Source organism: Mauremys reevesii, linkage group 18, assembly GCF_016161935.1.
Source record: "Mauremys reevesii isolate NIE-2019 linkage group 18, ASM1616193v1, whole genome shotgun sequence".
NCBI lineage: Eukaryota > Metazoa > Chordata > Testudines > Geoemydidae > Mauremys > Mauremys reevesii.
In genome coordinates this window covers 4,884,868-4,899,751 of record NC_052640.1, presented here as the reverse complement: position 1 = coordinate 4,899,751, position 14,884 = coordinate 4,884,868, and the positions used below count along the sequence as shown (strand labels likewise).

The 14,884-nt window shown below is 47.0% G+C and overlaps 1 protein-coding gene across 7 annotated transcripts in view; it reads left to right on the top strand.

Moving 5' to 3' along the window:
• The window catches only part of RPH3A (rabphilin 3A), a 133,812-nt gene that overhangs the window by 83,712 nt on the left and 35,216 nt on the right, over window positions 1-14,884 (top strand). For 4 of the 7 annotated variants that reach the window (XM_039505229.1, XM_039505232.1, XM_039505228.1 and 1 more), the window contains exons 4-10: window positions 4,149-4,269; window positions 5,185-5,271; window positions 6,521-6,686; window positions 7,942-7,983; window positions 10,160-10,198; window positions 10,678-10,785; window positions 13,428-13,589. In XM_039505229.1, coding sequence (XP_039361163.1) covers window positions 4,149-4,269; window positions 5,185-5,271; window positions 6,521-6,686; window positions 7,942-7,983; window positions 10,160-10,198; window positions 10,678-10,785; window positions 13,428-13,589 — 725 coding nt within the window. The remainder of the gene's footprint in view (window positions 1-4,148; window positions 4,270-5,184; window positions 5,272-6,520; window positions 6,687-7,941; window positions 7,984-10,159; window positions 10,199-10,677; window positions 10,786-13,427; window positions 13,590-14,884) is intronic. The other 3 variants (XM_039505234.1, XM_039505233.1, XM_039505231.1) reach the window with 2 other exon arrangements.

Here is a 14,884-nt window from a genome sequence, read left to right as displayed (position 1 = left end):
GTGGTGTTGTGTCTTTCCAGAGCTTGCAAACTTCTGTTTCTGTTGTTGGCTTTTCAGAAGTTGCTAGTTGTGTCTCTTCACCTGCACAGTACACAGATGGGTTTGCACAGTTGCAGTCTCTGGTGGGCTTTTTGCATTTTACTCAAAAGATTAACAATTGCAACAAAGTAAAATATTTAATTTTTTTTCTTAGAAAAGTAAAGAAGGCATTATTAATACACTACATGCCATCCCCGAAAATACGCTGTCTTCATCCTGCATCCCTTTCACAGACAGAAACTAGAGCTGCTCAAAAATTTTTAGACAGAAGTTTTCCATAGAAAAATGCAGTTTTGTTTGGAATTGAAACATTTTATGGGGACATGTTGATTTTGATGAAACCTTTCAATAGGCAAAAGTCACAATGCTTCATAGTGTTCTTTCATGGGGGGAGGGACAGCTCAGTGGTTTGAACATTGGCTTGCTAAACCCAGGGTTGTGAGTTCAATCCTTGAGGTGACCACTTAGGGATCTGGGGCAAAAATCTGTCTGGGGATTGGCCCTGCTTTGAGCAGCAGGTTGGAGTAGATGACCTCCTGAGGTCCCTTCCAACCCTGATATTCTATAAGTCATTTAATTTCAACATTTATATTTATTTCACTAATATGCACCATGTATAATATATAATATTTTAAATATGATATTAAAGCGGAAACAAAATGAACCAAAACACTATTCAAACAAAATGTTTTGAAGGCCCTGGATCCACATTTTCAGAATTCTAGTTTGATGGGAGATTGAAGAATTTTGGCTTTTTGTTTCAAATTGGAATGATTTTTTTCTCCCTGAAATGTTGGAATTTCCCACAGAATGGAAATTCGGTTCTTGACCAGCTCTAGAAGAAAAGTCCTGAAGGGTTTTGACTAAGTTCCCAAGCAGGCTGTGACCGTAACTAGCGGGCACAGGTATTTAAGGAAATAGTATTGCCATTTTGAGGAACAGTATTATTTATTTGTCTAGAACTTTACATATTCTAAGTGCTTGACAAAGGTTAATCGTCATGGCCTCTCTGACGGATAGGGACAGCAGTGTAATCCTCGCTTTTTTTGGGCTGGGGAAACTGAGGGAGAGAAATGATTGTCCAAGATCGCAGAGCAAGTCAATAGGATAGGAGTGCCAGGATAAGAATGTACAACCCTTTGACCTGGTGCCCTTTGCTCAGTTAGACTGTGCTTCCTCCGACACAATGTTTCCGGTACCCATACATCTCACCACTGCCTCTTGTTTCAATGAAGATAGAGTGGGTATGTTTGGAGTAGAGTATAGCTATATACATTTTCCCCACCCCTCTCAGTTTGAGCGCTGGGAGCATGCCAATACAGTCTACGCAGTGTACACTGGTGTTTGTTAGCTAGGGAATAATTCAGAGCAATGAGATTATTTGATAAATTGGCCACAAACAGATGCTTTTTTTGCTTTAATTTTATTTGCCAGATACTTTACACTTCTTGTCCGTAGCTGATTCCTCAGCAGTTTGTGAAAATTGAGCATTTCCAATGTGAGTTGTTTTTGATTGGAAGTGTAAATCACATGGTGTATTTCTCGTTCGCTGAATGGATTAACCTGGCTCTTAGACTCGGGACCCACTGTGAATACTTTCAGTTCCCAGTCTGAAGCTTGCTTTCCATGGATATTCTGCAATATTTACTGTCTGGGTCAACATTCCTGTTGATAAACTCATTTTCTAAAATACATGTGTAAAGCAAATGCGAAAGAGGGGACAACACACTCGAGGGGAACTTGTTTGAAAACCTGAAAATATTTATTGGAGATACTGTCTAGCATTCACCTAGCTGTAACGTTTCTCTATCATGCTGTGTGTGTATTAAGAACATAAGAACGGCCACACTGCGTCAGACCAATAGGCCATCTAGCCCAGTAGCCTGTCTTCCTACAAAGGCCAGTGCCAGATGCTTCAGTGGGAATGGCAGAGCAGGGCAATTCTGAGTGATCCATCTCCTGTTGTCTAGTTCCAGCTTCTGGCGGAGGTTTAGAGCAACCCGGAGAATGCGGTTGTGTCCTTGACCACCTTGGCTAATTCCCATTGATGGACCTATCCTCTATGAACTTATCTAATTATTTTTTGAACCCAGTTATACCTCTGGTCTTCACTACATTCCCTGACTACAAGTTCTACAGGTTAACTGTGCATTGTGTGAAGAAGCACTTTCTTTTGTTTTGTTTTAAATTGGCTGCCTATTAAGAGTATCTCAAGAGATTCCCATAATGTATTAGATTGGACACTAACAGCTGTAGATTTCTCAATATTTTCAGGTAAAATGATAGTGGAAAGTGACACATTTTCTTCAGGTTAATTACTTTTACGTTTCCTAATTATGTTTTACTTCATTCAACCTACAGGATCTTTTTATCTTCACTTAACCATACTGACTCATACAGTCTATGACTAGACTTGGAAGGATTAGATTTTTATTCATCTCTCTCTCTCACTCACACTCACACTCACACTCTGATAAAAATATTTCCATCAATAATAATTGAAATGTACAGATAAACAAAGTAAGAAATGCTGCTTGAGAATTTATGCGAGTTTGATTTTAATGATAGTTACTTTGTATATTTTGACATGTGATGTTCGCAACTTCTTTTAACAGTTACAAAGTTTTAACTTTACAAATATCAATATCGACTGTCATTAAATATTTATTGTCTGACTCCCATAATTTTCTGCAACTCTGAACATTTAAACAAATAAAGTTTAAAACCCATAATTTTGTGCACCTATGAAAACGAGTCAATAAAAATAGGAAAAAATGCTTAAAAATAAACCTCAATATTATCCATTAAAATTATAAGAAGAATAAAAATTGAGTTCTGCCAGGCTAGTTATGATGCAACACTTGTCTCTGGGTTGGATGGTTACTGGATTATCTGGGACTTGGTCTATTATGCAGTGCTGACTGTTACATTGAGGTCCCTTTTGGCCAGCTTTGGGTTCTAATTCAGAGCCTGTGGAAGTGCATGGGTGTCTTCCCATTGACTACAATGGGCTTTGGATCAGGTCCTTGGTGGCCGTCCAGGATGGTGAAAGTTACAGATCCTGGGATTCTTGGGAAAGAGAGAAAGGATGGCCAGTGTTCCATTTCCCTGTAACCTGATCTTGGTTTTGAATGGGCTGTTGGTGCTCATGCTTAGCACCTGTAAGGATCTGACTCTGTGGCTATGGCTACATTACATGACATAAGTTATGTTGCTCAATGATGTGAATGAGACACCCCCGAGCGACATAACTTATGCCGACTTATTGCTGTCCACACCGGCACTTATGTCAGTGGGAGAGCTTGTCCTGCTGACATAGCTGCTGCCACTCATTGGGGATGGATTAATTAACTCATTGAGAGAACTTTCTCCTGTCGGCTTAGAGCAGCTACACAGAGAGTGTATGGCAGGGCAGCTGCATCACAGCTTCCCTCTCCCTAGCACAAGAATGGGGGTCAGGGAAATATTTTCCTATTGTTTGGACAGCTTTATATCCCCTGAAACGGGGAGGACTCTCTCAAAGGTACAGCCAGAGGGCTGTACGCTCCAACAAGACCACTGGATTGTGGTTGCCCAGAGAATAACATGGGAGGTAAGTGAGGTGTCTGCTCTCACCCCAAGGGGGCGAACTTGAGACATTAACCTTTGACAGTACCCATTCTTCTTTCTTCTCCTCCCAAACGCCTTATGCTGCTGCTTTCCTTCTAGTCTGCTTTTCCCTCCTAATTGACTCCTTGTTGGGTTAGTCTGAGGGAGGCTCTGCTACTGAGGGGAAAACCTGATCAAAGAGGGAAGGTCGTACATATCTTTGCCCGATCTAAAGGAAGAGTCTTTGTCATGTTAGTGGCTGCTAGGGCATTACCAATGGAAATATATCTGTTAACTAGCAGTGTTTCTCAACCTTTTGATACCGGGACCAATGCTTTCCTAAACTGTGTCAGGGCGATCTCTTGGACCGGCACTGGTCCTTGGGTTGTTAGTTGAGAAACCATGAACTAAAGGGCTAAAATAAGTATCTGTGGGGTCCAGCAGAACTGGGCACGCCAACACCATTCTCCTATCTCTTGCACTGTCTGTCTTTGTGCTACCGTGTCATGTTCTGTGTGCAGGCGTCTCATGAACCGCTTGGAAGACATGCGCAAGAATGTGGCTGGCGATGGGGTCAATCGCTGCATCCTGTGCGGAGAACAGCTGGGATCAGCTTGTGTCGTGTGTGAGGACTGCAAAAAGGTGAGACCTCACCTAGGCTGAGCTGGAGAACAGCAGATAATACTAATGGTACAACCTTCAGCTTGTGTGTTCGGGGACTCCTGTGTTCTACCCTGGCTCGGACATCGACTCCCTTGAGCAAATCACATAGGTTGAGATTTTTGAAAACTGAGTCGGGGAATAAGATACACCACTCCCATTAGTTTTAATGGAAGATGTGTGTCTAAATGAGATCTGGCGGAATAATTTTTTTTTCTTGTTCACTTGCAGTGCTGAAAAAATGAAAATACATTTGTTTTGGGTAGAGCAAAGTGTTGAGTTTTTCATTTAGGTTTTGAGTTTTTTTCAGGTTTTTAATTTAAAAAAAAAAAATTGAAGTAAGTTTCAGAACAAAAAGTCTTTTTGAATCAAGACATTTCAGAAAATATTTCCCAGCTTTAGTCTGAATCTGTTGGTCAGCTTTGCAAATCTCAACCTTAAACTTTATGCCTCAGTGAAATGAGCCTACCCCCGCATGGCTTTGGGGGGTTCATGAGAAATCATTTTTAAACCATTTTGAATGTGAGACGTGCCATATTAAATGTCAAGTGTAATCATTATCACTAAATCTGAAATGATGTCCCTCGGTTGCACGTTGACATAGCAGAACATATGCTGTGCAAAATGTCCTCCTGTTTTGGACTCTCTCTAACGCCGCATCACAGCCTGGTGAGCATTGCTGGCAAAGTCTCAGTCTTAACTTTTTCAACTTCCTTGATCATTTATTTTTCTACCTTTGAAATCAGACCCAAACACACCCCTTAGGGTGAATGACTGTGAGTCTTTAACTACAGCAGGAGTCAGTTATTGTTCTGCACAAGGCCTTTCTGGCAATGCTCTGTTGCAGCGATTTAGTGTCACGTTGTGCCATAAACGTGTGCTTTGTTTTGTTGGTAGAATGTCTGCACGAAGTGTGGCGTCGAGGCGACCAACAGCCGCCCTCATTCCATCTGGTTGTGCAAGATCTGCAGCGAGCAGAGAGAGGTTAGTGCAATGCTCCTGGCTGGATTTACTTCCTCTCTGCTACTGCAGTGATGCTTTATTAAATCCTGTGTCTGGGATGTCCTGCAGGTTAGTGGTTCCACAATCGGTAGCGGTTTTAAGTCAGAGTTTAACGATAGTTGTCCTAAGCATTTCTTGATATTAAGCATCCTGCCACGTGGAGCATTATATAAGGGGCTGGCTGCATGCTCGTACAATATTAATTCTGAGTAGGCTTGTCCCAAGAATCCCGGAAGGAACTGTGTTAATTAGATATAGGGCCAACTTCTTTACCAAGCCATTCAATCATTTAAATCTCTCTCTTCTCTCCCCCACATTCTCTACCCTCACTCCGTGGACAAACTCCCACTGATAGATGAACAGCTCCTAGTTAGCTGGACCCTCTCGGTATAGATAGGGGCAATTTTTTTTTTTAATGAAAAGCAGATTGAAGAAGATGTGTTTCCCCCCAAGAAAATTAACCACTTTTGCATGTAACGATCATCTGTTCTGGAGAGGGTTTCATGGTCATCAGCCCTGTCAATTGGCTTGCCCTGTGCTTCTGTACTATCGCTCACAAATTGAGAGACTAGGTTACTTGGAGACTTTCCCTTTCTGACAGGTTGCTTTCAAGCTCTGTGGATATAGATGTTCTGTAACATGGGGTCTGTTCAAAGAGAGGTGAAGTTTGGAGCCTTGGTACTCCATGTGTCTGTTGAGTCTGGAATACAAGGACCCAATTCATGGCGCCTGGTCAGGTCATTTGCCCCAGTGCCAAGTGGGCGTAAGGTGCTGCCATTTTGGGCTGGCAAGGTTCTGCACTCACTTTGCACTGGTGTATGTGATACACCATTCACCATGGCCCTGCCTATTGCACAATCACCCAGCATGCTTGTGAGTTGGAGAGTGAGTCAAAAAACTGCTGTGTGTGAAAAGCTAGAATCATTTGTTCAAGCAGGCTGGAGAGTTAATTCCAGGCTGGCTATCAGGAGGCTCCACCCACCATCACTTTGGGTACCATGCTCATCATTTCAATAAACAAGGTGATAAGCATCAAACGAGCTCTCGAAGGCTGATCTGCCCAGCCAGAATGTAGCTATGGGGCAGCTGCTGAGAGCTGATTTGACCCTTAAATGTGGGTCACATCCCACCTTGTTTAATAAATAGATGCTCTTGTGGATGAAGCGCTGTCATTTTCGGGAGAGCGAGAACCTCCCTCTGAACCTCCCTCGTGCTCTGCCTCTTTTCCCAGGTGTGGAAGCGTTCAGGGGCGTGGTTCTTCAAGGGCTTGCCGAAGCAAGTGCTGCCTCAGCCAATGCCCGTCAGCAAGAACAAGCCGCCGCAAGCCCCCGGCGAACCTGCCTCCTCGGAGCCACCTGCTCAGGACCCGAAACTTCACTCCCGCACACCGAGCCGAGGTAGGGGGTGGATTTCTGTCCTTCTGTCTCTCTCTAACGCAGCCTGAGGGAGTGGTGGGGTGGCTCATGGCAATAGAGCACTGTATCTGGTAGTGATAGTTCAGAAGTTCCATCCCTACGTGAACACACATTGACAGTAAAATACCCAGTTGTTTTATTGCTAGTAGTTTTGTCCTTTTTATTTTTTTCCTGGGGGTAGCTGGGTGGCTCCATCCCCTACTCCTCAAGGCTCAGCCCTTGTGCCCTATCTACCTAGAAGATCTCCAAGGCCCCGGGTAGCTTTTTAAAGGTTCTCTAACCTAAGCCCCACCCACGCTTGCGGTAAGTACCAAAGTGTGCCCTGTGCAGGGAGACAAAGTCACTGAGATGATTGCAGGGAAAGTGGATTAATGCGAAACCTTGGTACTGCAGCAATTACAATAAGAAATCTCAACAGAACAATTTTGACCCCTTATGGATTCAGTTAAAACGCTCAGTGGGCTGCAGTGCCCTTTAGAACGACAGGCGTGTTCACACAGTAAACCAGCAGCCTGGTTGGTGCTCTCTAGAGTGAGCCTTGGATTTTGATTTTGGTCTGGAGATAAAGGAGAGCAACTCCGCCCACCGCCTTGTTCAAAAGCTTCCGCTAACTTAATCATATGCATCTAATCAGCTGGGAGGATCTCTGCTAAATTCCAGCATGGAGTGAAACAGGGAAGGGAGCCTCAATCCTGAGTTCAAATCCTGATCAGTAAAACCTCATGGGGAAGCACAGCTAAAATTCTTCCAGTAGGTGACCTCCATTTGGTGGGATGTCCCTGGAGCTTCAGGATCCCATAATTGTCTGTTCATTGAAGATTGAGGCTGAGGCATCCTACTTTAGTTTATTCCTCAAGTGGTTAAGACAAGGCTTCATTGTCTTCCATGCCCAGTTCTGATCCTGGCCACGTTCAGAAAGCCCTGCAACTCGCCTGTTTCTCCCGGCTTTTCTGTAACGGTTGGCTCAGCTTCTTCTACCTAGTCCCCTCTTCCCTGTAAATTCACGATGCTGAGGGTACTGTAGGCTATTAACCCCCTGTGAGTGGAAATTGGTTTTACCTTAATCTAAGCCATACATCCCTGTCCCAGGAGGATGAACTCTCACATATGCTTCAAGCTAACAGCTGCATTGGCTAGGAGGACAGCACTACAGTGCTCATTGCGGATCTCCTCCTCTTTTCATCTTGGTGTGAGTGTTCGCTCCATTCATTGATTGCTCTTTGTTTGTGCTGCTCAGGCCAAGCTGAGGCTGGGGCCCCTGCCGAACAGGACTCTTACGGTAAGAGTGCTGGCTTTCAAACCTCTACCAGGCTGCTCTCTCATTAGCGCGTTTGCTAAAAGTGCCTGCCTGCTAATGCTCAGGGACATGCAGCAGCCAGGTTTCTCCCCCACCCCTCTGCAATCCATCAACAGGGCCAGTAAGTGCATGAAAGCTTTTGATTACATTTAATTTCCTCTTCAGTTTTTCCTTTGTAATTTATAAACAGGTGTGTGTGTGTGTGGGGGGGGGGAGGGTGTGATGACTTCAGAGAACGCTTCCCATGCTATGGAAAAGGCTCATTTACCCAGAGAGGTGACCAGTACCGTCCTGCTGAGCAATGATGCCCGTGGCATCTGGCTTAGAGGTGCTCGCCTCTTGTTTCCCACGTTCCTCTTATGTGCTTCCACTCCTCCATTCTGAAAAACGTCTTCCGGCAGCCTACCCCTCTCTGTAGCAAGAATCCAGAGCTCTTGCTAGCTTGTTTAATCTTCCCTCTCTTCTTGTGACCCCCTCCCATGCCCCGAAATGACTCACTCATTCGTGGCTGGACTTGCAGTCACACGGGGACCATAGCAAAACAGTGCTGTTCATGAGATTGTGTAAATATCGGCTTGAAAACCTGCTGCCAGGTGACCAGTCTGCCAGGTGACCAACTGGAATGTTTCTGTTGATTTCAGTGGGAGTTGGCTTGTGCTGCTTGTGAGTTTTTATCGGGAACTTCTTAGGATTCTGTCCAAAGCTATGGTTAGAGATGGGTCAGCTGCAAAATTCAGGTCCAAATTTCAAGCTCCCAAAGTCAGGGGATGTTTGGAGTTGGGGTTCTGGATTGGTCTCATCTTGGATTTATGAAGCCAGAAAGGACCCCTGTGATCACTGAGCCTGACCTCCTTCATAACACAAGTCATAATAGAATCTCCACTGTTTTCTTGTCATTAATCAATTGCAAATATTAAGCCCTTTCTGCAGTGGTTATTTTTATCCCTGTAATGTAGTTGTGGGAAGCCTGTCACATAACAGGGTATTTTTACACCGACACCACCCATTTCACAGGAATTTAGTTATTTTGGGGGCACTCCCACCTCCTGTCCATTTCTCAGTTGAAATGTTAAAATTGAAAGAGCCGAGCTGTATCTGTAGGGGGTGTTTCCTGACGTGGATTCACATGCTCCTCACTGTATTGTCAGGTTATTTAATACGAGTCACACAACCCCTCCCCCAAAACCCTTCATGCGAGAGAAACTTCAGAGAGGGGCAGCTGACGATGACACCTCGTTAAAGAGACTGAGACCACAACCCTAGAATGGCAATACTAGCACCGAGTGGGAAGCTGGCCCCTATTAGTGCCTGGTCCACAAAGAGGATACGAGCTTACTACAGCTTCCAGCTAGAAGAACTGCCTGTTGGTAGCACTGACAGTCCTGGCTTCTCGCCGAACCCGGGGGGTGGGTTAGCCTTACTTTTCTCATTGTGGTGAAGGAGGATGCTGCTGATTAACTACTCCAGGGGGGCAGGTATGAATAAATACATGAATGTAAAGCACTTTGAAGGTGACCTGTGCTCTACAGGTGCTAGGTGGTATTATTCGAGGGGCAGCATTGTTACTCACATCTATCCTATCAATTGGGTTACAGTCACTTCCTTAACATCTGCCTTTCCTGGCAGGGTGGTCCAAGATTTTTTTTTCCCCCTGATTTTTAACCTGGCCTTGTATCAGGCAGCCCCTGGCTTCTGGACAGAGGTGGGATGAAACCTGCTTTCATTGGTCCTGGATGGAGGTTCCTTGGGGACCCTTACCTGGACTGGGGAGAGCCAGGGTCACAGTGTGCAGCATTCTCTCTGTACTCCTGTGCGTGGCTGGTGGGGAGCGAGGGGTGGTGCTTGGTCCCAAGCTCAGTTCTCCTGCCTGGCTGTGAGCTGCCATCACCAGGTCGGCCTATTTATTTGGAATCGTAGCCCCATGATTAAAATCTGAATCACAGTGTAAATCCCATAGAATTACCTGACCCCCACGTTTAATGCCAGGCACATTGAGGCTGTCAGAATAACGATTAGCCTGCTGGTTACTTTGTCGTCAGAGCAGCAGAGTGTCACTGATCAGTATGGCTCTTGCAGACTGAGGTCTGGCCAGCAGTACAAAAGCAGAACCCTCAGCCTCGTGTCGCTGCAAACATTCACCTTCTCCATTTCCTTTCAGGTGGCCCTGAGGAGAAGAGGGGAGTGGGCAGGAAACCAGGTTTGTTTCTAAGCTATGGATGCCTTTTTCCCCTTCCTTAATAAAGGGTTTCCTCCCTGAATTTATTCCAGAGCCAGAATTTGCTGGGGCAGATGCCCAACTGCCTTCAATAGCTTGGAAGTTTCGATTATTAGTTAGTGAAGCCATGTTTAATTTCCAAGTGCATACACAATATTCTGACAAAGCCATGGCTACCTAGGGCTTTAGCCTCTGAAGCACACAGTAGCCACTCAGCATTCCACAGTGATAGCAGAATAGCGCCCAGACTCCAACACCACAGGCCCTGCCACATGCACTAAAGGAGAATCTCCATTTGCCATTAGCAGTATAGGGCTTATGACCCACACTTGAGCAATTCTGTTTCCATCCAGTAGAAGGCAGAAGTGCATATACACACTAGCCTGTTGATTTGCACGGTGTTGCAGTTTGCTTTTGGGTTTTGTGTCTGTTTTAATCCAAGTCTGTTTTTGTTTGTTTAGTCAAATCCCGTGACCCCAGCCACGATTCTGAACGTGGCTATAGTTCTGAAGAAGAGAATCCTGCTGCCTACAGGGGAAGGAAGGGGACGAGACAGAGGCCAGAAGCAGGTAAAGATTTGCGAGCTTGGCTGAGAGCAGTGACTAATGCAGGGAGGATTGGGATTCTGTGCAATGGCTCTGCTGGCTCTTGATGGGCCAGAGAACACCCTCTGGTGGCTGTGACACATCCCGTTGGCAATGCGCCTGCAGGTGCCTCAGTCCAAGCCTGAACGGGAATTCAGGTGCTAAAGTTTCTCTGAATGGAAAGCGGAGAGAGGCTGGCTGCCGCCGCCCCCAGCTTTCGCTCAGGAAATCTGGCAAGGCAACACCCTGAGCTACGTCACCGCTTTACGTGCACTCTCCGCTCCCAGCACTGACGCATGCAGTTGACTCTGGGGGGTTGATTTGGCTCGGGGAAAGCTTGGGCCTGGATGTAGGCAGGTGCACTTGCTTAGGAGTCTCCCCTGTTTATGCCAGGGCTGAATCTTTCCTGGCCTGATTGTCCCAGGCAATGAGCACCTGCTGCTCTCACTGAACTCAGATAGTGTTGCAGGTTCTAGGCCCGAATGAAAACCAGGCCTTTAGACTTTTCTCCATACTGAGCAAAACTCAGCTCTATGCGGATGGCTAGCGCAGCACTCACACACCGCTCAAGTCCCCCCAGCCTCGGATTTTTGGTTGCCTTGACACCCAAAACTGGAGGCCGCCACAATCCAAGGCTGAGGGGAAGGCCTAGGCCTTTTGCTGGGACCTCTGCCCAGGGGCGGATTTCACCCACTGAGAGCAGCCCTGTGGGTGGGGAGGGGTTCCTGAGCATGCAGCTGGTTTAAACAGCACACTAGCCCACAGCCCAACCATGCTGCAAAACCTTTCCTGTGTACGATGACTGGAGACAGTCACCCTGTTTAAATATGGCTGCCGCTTGCGCATTTCTGCCCCCAATGTAGGCAGGGTCTTAACTGACCTTTAAACCATTATTGCGTGTGACCGTTTATCACTGTTTAACCAGGCTGCTCCTGGTTATCAGAGCCCTCGTAGTGTGCCAATGACTTTCCCAAGGCTGCCTTTTGTATATATCCCGGCTGTTCTGCAGAGACAAGGCTCCTGGTGCGAGAGGCACGTTTTTTCCCCACGTTAACTCTCTCTGCACTTACATAGCTGCCCCCCACCTGTTGCTATACACGCTCTCCTGGCGTGTGGTGACCCTGAGAATTCATCCAAGGGTAAAGATACCATTTATGTCGTAAGAAAGATTTATACCTGGCATCTTCAGCACAAGCCAGGTAAGTGCTGAGACCTTTTGCATTCCAGCCGGGGGTTGCAATTTATCAACAAGAGGAGACCAGAATCACTAACCAGCGTGGCTGTAATTTATCTATTCAGACTGCTGGCACCAGATGAATGTAAATAAAGACAAAGACAGTCATCGGGGTTGTCTCTTAAAGGGGAGGTGATAGAATATAGGGCACAGTAAGGCTGTCATTTCGTTAGTGAGCACGAGACATTAACATAAAGGGAAAAGTCTCCAGCATGAGTTTCAACTTAGCCCTATGGCCCCTGCGCATAGAACCCGACCTCCCAAAGGCATTTCCCCCTCTGTCTCCCAAGCATCCACTCTTACAAGCCTCCCCCGAGCAGCTGAGCTGAGGAGAAGCCATTGCTCAGTAGGACCTGTAAGTGTCCCTGCATGGCGTAACATACCCTGAATATTGCAAAATACCCAGTCATACATGTGCCTCTTTAGAAGACTCCCTGGGCTTGGTCATGCGTCCTTACAGGTATTTCGTCCCAATGCATTGCTGTCAAACAGTGTTTTGTGCATTTATGCTTGTAATTGTGGTTTGGTGCAAACAGCTGACGTGCCAGATTCACAGCTGGCATAAGCAGGAGCAACTCAATTGATTGAGCTCCTGCTTCCCCCAGCTGGCACAAAGCGTGAAGTGAACTGCATGCGAAGGAGCAGGACTGCAACCCTTAGCTAGAGATGACAGGCTTCACTTGAGGTCTCAATGAGCGTAGCCAGAATCTGCTGAGAAGTTGTTTCTTTCCAGATCTGCCTAACAAAATGGTTGGATTGGAGACACGTGGCGAAGCCGTCTGCTTGGATCTGTTGGATGAATTCAGGCAGTCTCATACATTTCATGCCGTTGAGTTTCACCCTACTGTGAGACGGAATGAGTCCTGGGTCATTTTGTTCTTCAAAAGCGTGCTCTCCGCCGGCCACCTTCGCGCTGGCTGTTGCTAACAGCCGCCGGTTTTCTTGGCTGGCTTTGGTGGCTTGATTGATCAAATTTGTGTGATTCCAAGAAACCAATATCATCTAGCTGGGGATAGCTGGCTATTGTAAGCAGGCCACGGTACATCCCCTCCGGCTTAATCCTTCATTCCCATTGTCCTTCTCCTCTAGGTGGCTAATGCTAGCACATTTCTTCTCCCTCCCCTCAGTTTTCCTCTCTGCCCTTTCCCGTCTCTCCCTCCCTTGCTGTGACGTGTGCTCGTGGCAGAGGAGGTGATAAAGCTGGAAGCTGCCCTTCCACAAAGCAACGTTAGCTTCATAAACACGATTGTTCTGGGCAATAAAAAAATCCCCGGGTCTGACGACATTCCCAGAGTTCCATTTGGGGTGATTGTGATACATGTAAATGGGATGGATTTATAACTGTGATCGAGAAAAGCCAACCTCCCTGCTGCTGCTGTTGCTGTGCTTTCAGGCAGTGAACCAACGGCTGCTGCTTCTGGCCGGGGAAGCTACCCACCTCCTAGCCGCAAACCGTCTGAGGTCAGAATGGCTCCAAGTGGCAGCGAGTTTGCTGGCAGGGTTGCTGAGAACTGGGAGTACGCAGCGGAAAGTGAAGTCAACCGGAGCCCTGGAAGTGAGAGAAAGCAATGAAAAGTCTACTGTGGGGGCAGTTGGGTGTCAGGGGGAGGGTGGAAGGGTGGGAGTGGATTCCTGGTCCTGCCTGCAGGCTATCGGGTTGTGTAGGATAGTGTGCGATCAGTGTCGGCCTGGAAAGAGCCAGCCTGGAATGAAGTGGGGTAAGTTGTGCCTCTCTGCCTTATAGGGAGCAGCCTGCTTTGTCCCAACTGACCCTCCAGAGCTTCCTCCTAGCTGGCAAGCAGGACCCCTTATCCCTCCCCTTAAAGTGACAGCAGCCAACACAAGCCTCACTACACCACACTTAGACTGAATGCTGCTGCAGACCAAATAAATCTGGCTCTGAATGTGGCTGGGTTTCTGGACAAGCCCAAGCCCAACACTCCCTTCAGCTTCAGGAGGCTTGAAGCCCAGAGCCCAGTCAGGCTCATCGGATTTGAATAACGAGATCAGCCTCTGTCCCTCCCTCCCTCCCCCAGGAGGAGCTCTGGTCCCAGTCACTGATGCTGGGCAGACACAGACTTTATTTCCCTCCTCAACACTGACATGATTTCCCTTCTTCACTTTCCCAGCGTAAGGGAGAACGGGGAGCACGTCAGAAATCGTTTCCAGGGCTGCTCAGCTGAATTTGCTCTGGCCGTGCCAGTGCCCCCTACTGGGTTTTGCTACCCAGGAATGTTTGTAGGAGTGAGATTGACTGGCACAACTAATCACCAAAGGCTACGTTCAGAACTGACCATGCAAGAAGTGAATCTGCTTGCACGGAGCTGTGCTTATGTAGGAGGGGGCTTGCACACTCACCCCCTCCTTGAAGAGAAAGAGCACCATTGTTTGCCTGGGGCGGTGGCTACACTTAGCACTTCAAAGCGCTGCCGTGGTAGCGCTTTGAAGCGCTAAGTGTAGTCAAAGCGCCAGCGCTGGGAGAGAGCTCTCCCAGCGCTGTCCGTACTCCACCTCCCTGTGGGGAATAACGGACAGTGCTGGGAGCCGCGCTCCCAGCGCTGGGGCTTTGACCACACTGGCGCTTTGCAGCGCTGGAGAGGGTGTGTTTTCACACCCTGCTGCAGCGCTGCACATTTGTAAGTGTAGCCAAGCCCTCAGTCTGTCTGAGCTGCTCCCTTTAAGCACAAACAGAGGAGAGATCCTGCTGTCATTATTTACGCCAGACTCCCACAGAATTTCTCGTGGGCTGGGTTGTTTAATTTATCCTCAGTACTTAATCTTGAGGTAGGTAAAAATTCTACAGATGAGGAAACTGAGGTACAAAGGTCAGGAGGCTTGTCCAAGCTCCTG